The sequence below is a fragment of the Fukomys damarensis genome, unplaced genomic scaffold (genome assembly GCF_012274545.1).
Source record: "Fukomys damarensis isolate Sample0158 unplaced genomic scaffold, DMR_v1.0_HiC HiC_scaffold_39, whole genome shotgun sequence".
Lineage (NCBI taxonomy): Eukaryota > Metazoa > Chordata > Mammalia > Rodentia > Bathyergidae > Fukomys > Fukomys damarensis.
The window spans coordinates 87,293,625-87,295,385 of record NW_022900951.1 but is presented as its reverse complement, the minus strand read 5'-3'; the positions used below and the strand labels follow the sequence as shown (position 1 = coordinate 87,295,385).

Here is a 1,761-nt window from a genome sequence, read left to right as displayed (position 1 = left end):
ATAGATAAAGATTTTTACCTTTGAGTGAAACTATAATCAGTACACCCTAACTACATTCCTTTCACTGTTCTTTACTAAGTTTTGTTTTCTATTTTGTGCTTCTGTTCCTTTTTCAGTAAAATTTATACTAGCAGTGACATCTAATCAGTTTTTTAGATAAAATGTGAGTATGCAAATCTATACCTGTCTGGATTTGGTGTCTGATTTGTCATCCCCCCTCTCTTTTCAGTAATAATTTATTTGCAATAAACATAGTCAGTTGGTTCCACTCAAAGTGTGTTTATTGATTGCCTGTACTTTCATTGTCCCTTGCGACAGTTTTAGTGGATTTCGGGTTAACCAATTCACCATTTAAGCCCTTGAGGATTAAAAGTTGCTCCAATTCAGTCAGGTGGTGTTGCATGACCCTGAGGTTTACCAATATTCGCTTGCGTAAGGCCATCGATTGTGGAAAACGGTTTAAGATATCCTGAGAAAGGTTGTAGACTGAAGGACTATCTGTACTGCTGCTAGACGAGCTAATAGTAGTTCTTTTTACTAATGCAAGAGCAGTCGAATTTGATGACATTTCACCAGTGTTTCTCTGTAAAGAAAATTACACACATGTAATTTGTTTAGTTTAACAATTTCCAAATACTAGCAAATAACAACTTGTTTACAAAAATTGATATGATTTATGTTCTTGTGCAGTTTAGTACATCTATAGATGGACTCTGTCTCTGACCCTTATCTAAAAGAATTTCACTTCCAACTATAAAAAATACCATGAAACTCACATTTGGACTTGAAATATTTGTGAATATACAGAAAGCTCTCTCAATGATGACAAGAGAACCAAACAGACATGTGGGCAAAATAGAAATGAAAGAAGGTGAGAGCAGATTCTCAGAATAGGATGTGATGGTGGGAAAGGTGAGCTTTTGGCTTCACCTTTTTCTCCAGTTGAATGAAAATCAATCCATATAACTTAGTGACTTGGGACTATTTTACAACAGACCACTGTCAATGGAATCTATGGTCAAAATGAGGACTTAATGGACAAAATGAGGAGGAAAGTAGTTAAAGTCTAGAGCTCTTTCTACAGAAAAAAATGAGTTCATTCATATATATATATATATATATATATTTTTTTTTGTACCGGGGATCAAACTTGCCACTAAGGCAGGCGGCGGCATCACTGATATAAATCCCCGGCCCCTAAGGTCATATTTTTACTTCACTATCTTTCTATCATCGTACAAACTCACTCCCCAATCCAAGTATTCAGACAGTTTCGTGTAATTCCAATCTCTGTTACCTTTATATGAAATCGGTTTTTCCAGAAGAAACATACGAAGGCAAACACTGCTCCACTCAACAGGAACAAAAGGATGCTCATGGTTCCTCTTCAGTCTTGTCTATTTTCTTAGAACAGAGGTTCTGGGCTTGTATTTAGGAAGTAGGTGTCGCTTAGCCGCTCAGAGTGGGAAAGGCGCCGGCCCGTATGTTGGGTGTCCCTCAATTCTTGGTGCAACTGGGTTTGCGCTGAGGAGCCGGGCTTTATATAGCGGAGACAGCGTCAGACCTCATAATTGTGTTCTCACATAGGGGCACTATGACACAATCAGTGATGTAGAACCTGGCTCCCAGGAGGCCAGGCTGCACTTAGAAACTGCGCACCTGGTTAATGTGTCAAATCTTTTGAGAGTTAGGACACTGAAGGAACTTAAGATTTCCAAGAAGCTGAAATATAGTAGAAGTACACATTTTAACCAGCCTGAG

The 1,761-nt window shown here is 38.3% G+C and overlaps 1 protein-coding gene across 1 annotated transcript; it reads right to left on the bottom strand.

Annotated features, from left to right (window-relative positions):
- Positions 1 to 267: 267 nt before the first annotated feature.
- LOC104847594 (kita-kyushu lung cancer antigen 1 homolog) lies at positions 268 to 1,495 on the bottom strand. Its single transcript, XM_010603078.1, has 2 exons — positions 1,298 to 1,495; positions 268 to 583 (listed from the first exon to the last, which is right to left on the bottom strand). The coding sequence occupies exons 1-2, from the start codon at positions 1,376 to 1,378 to the stop codon at positions 281 to 283; spliced, it is 384 nt and encodes a 127-aa protein (XP_010601380.1). The 5' UTR covers positions 1,379 to 1,495; the 3' UTR covers positions 268 to 280.
- Between the last annotated feature and the right edge of the window lie 266 nt (positions 1,496 to 1,761).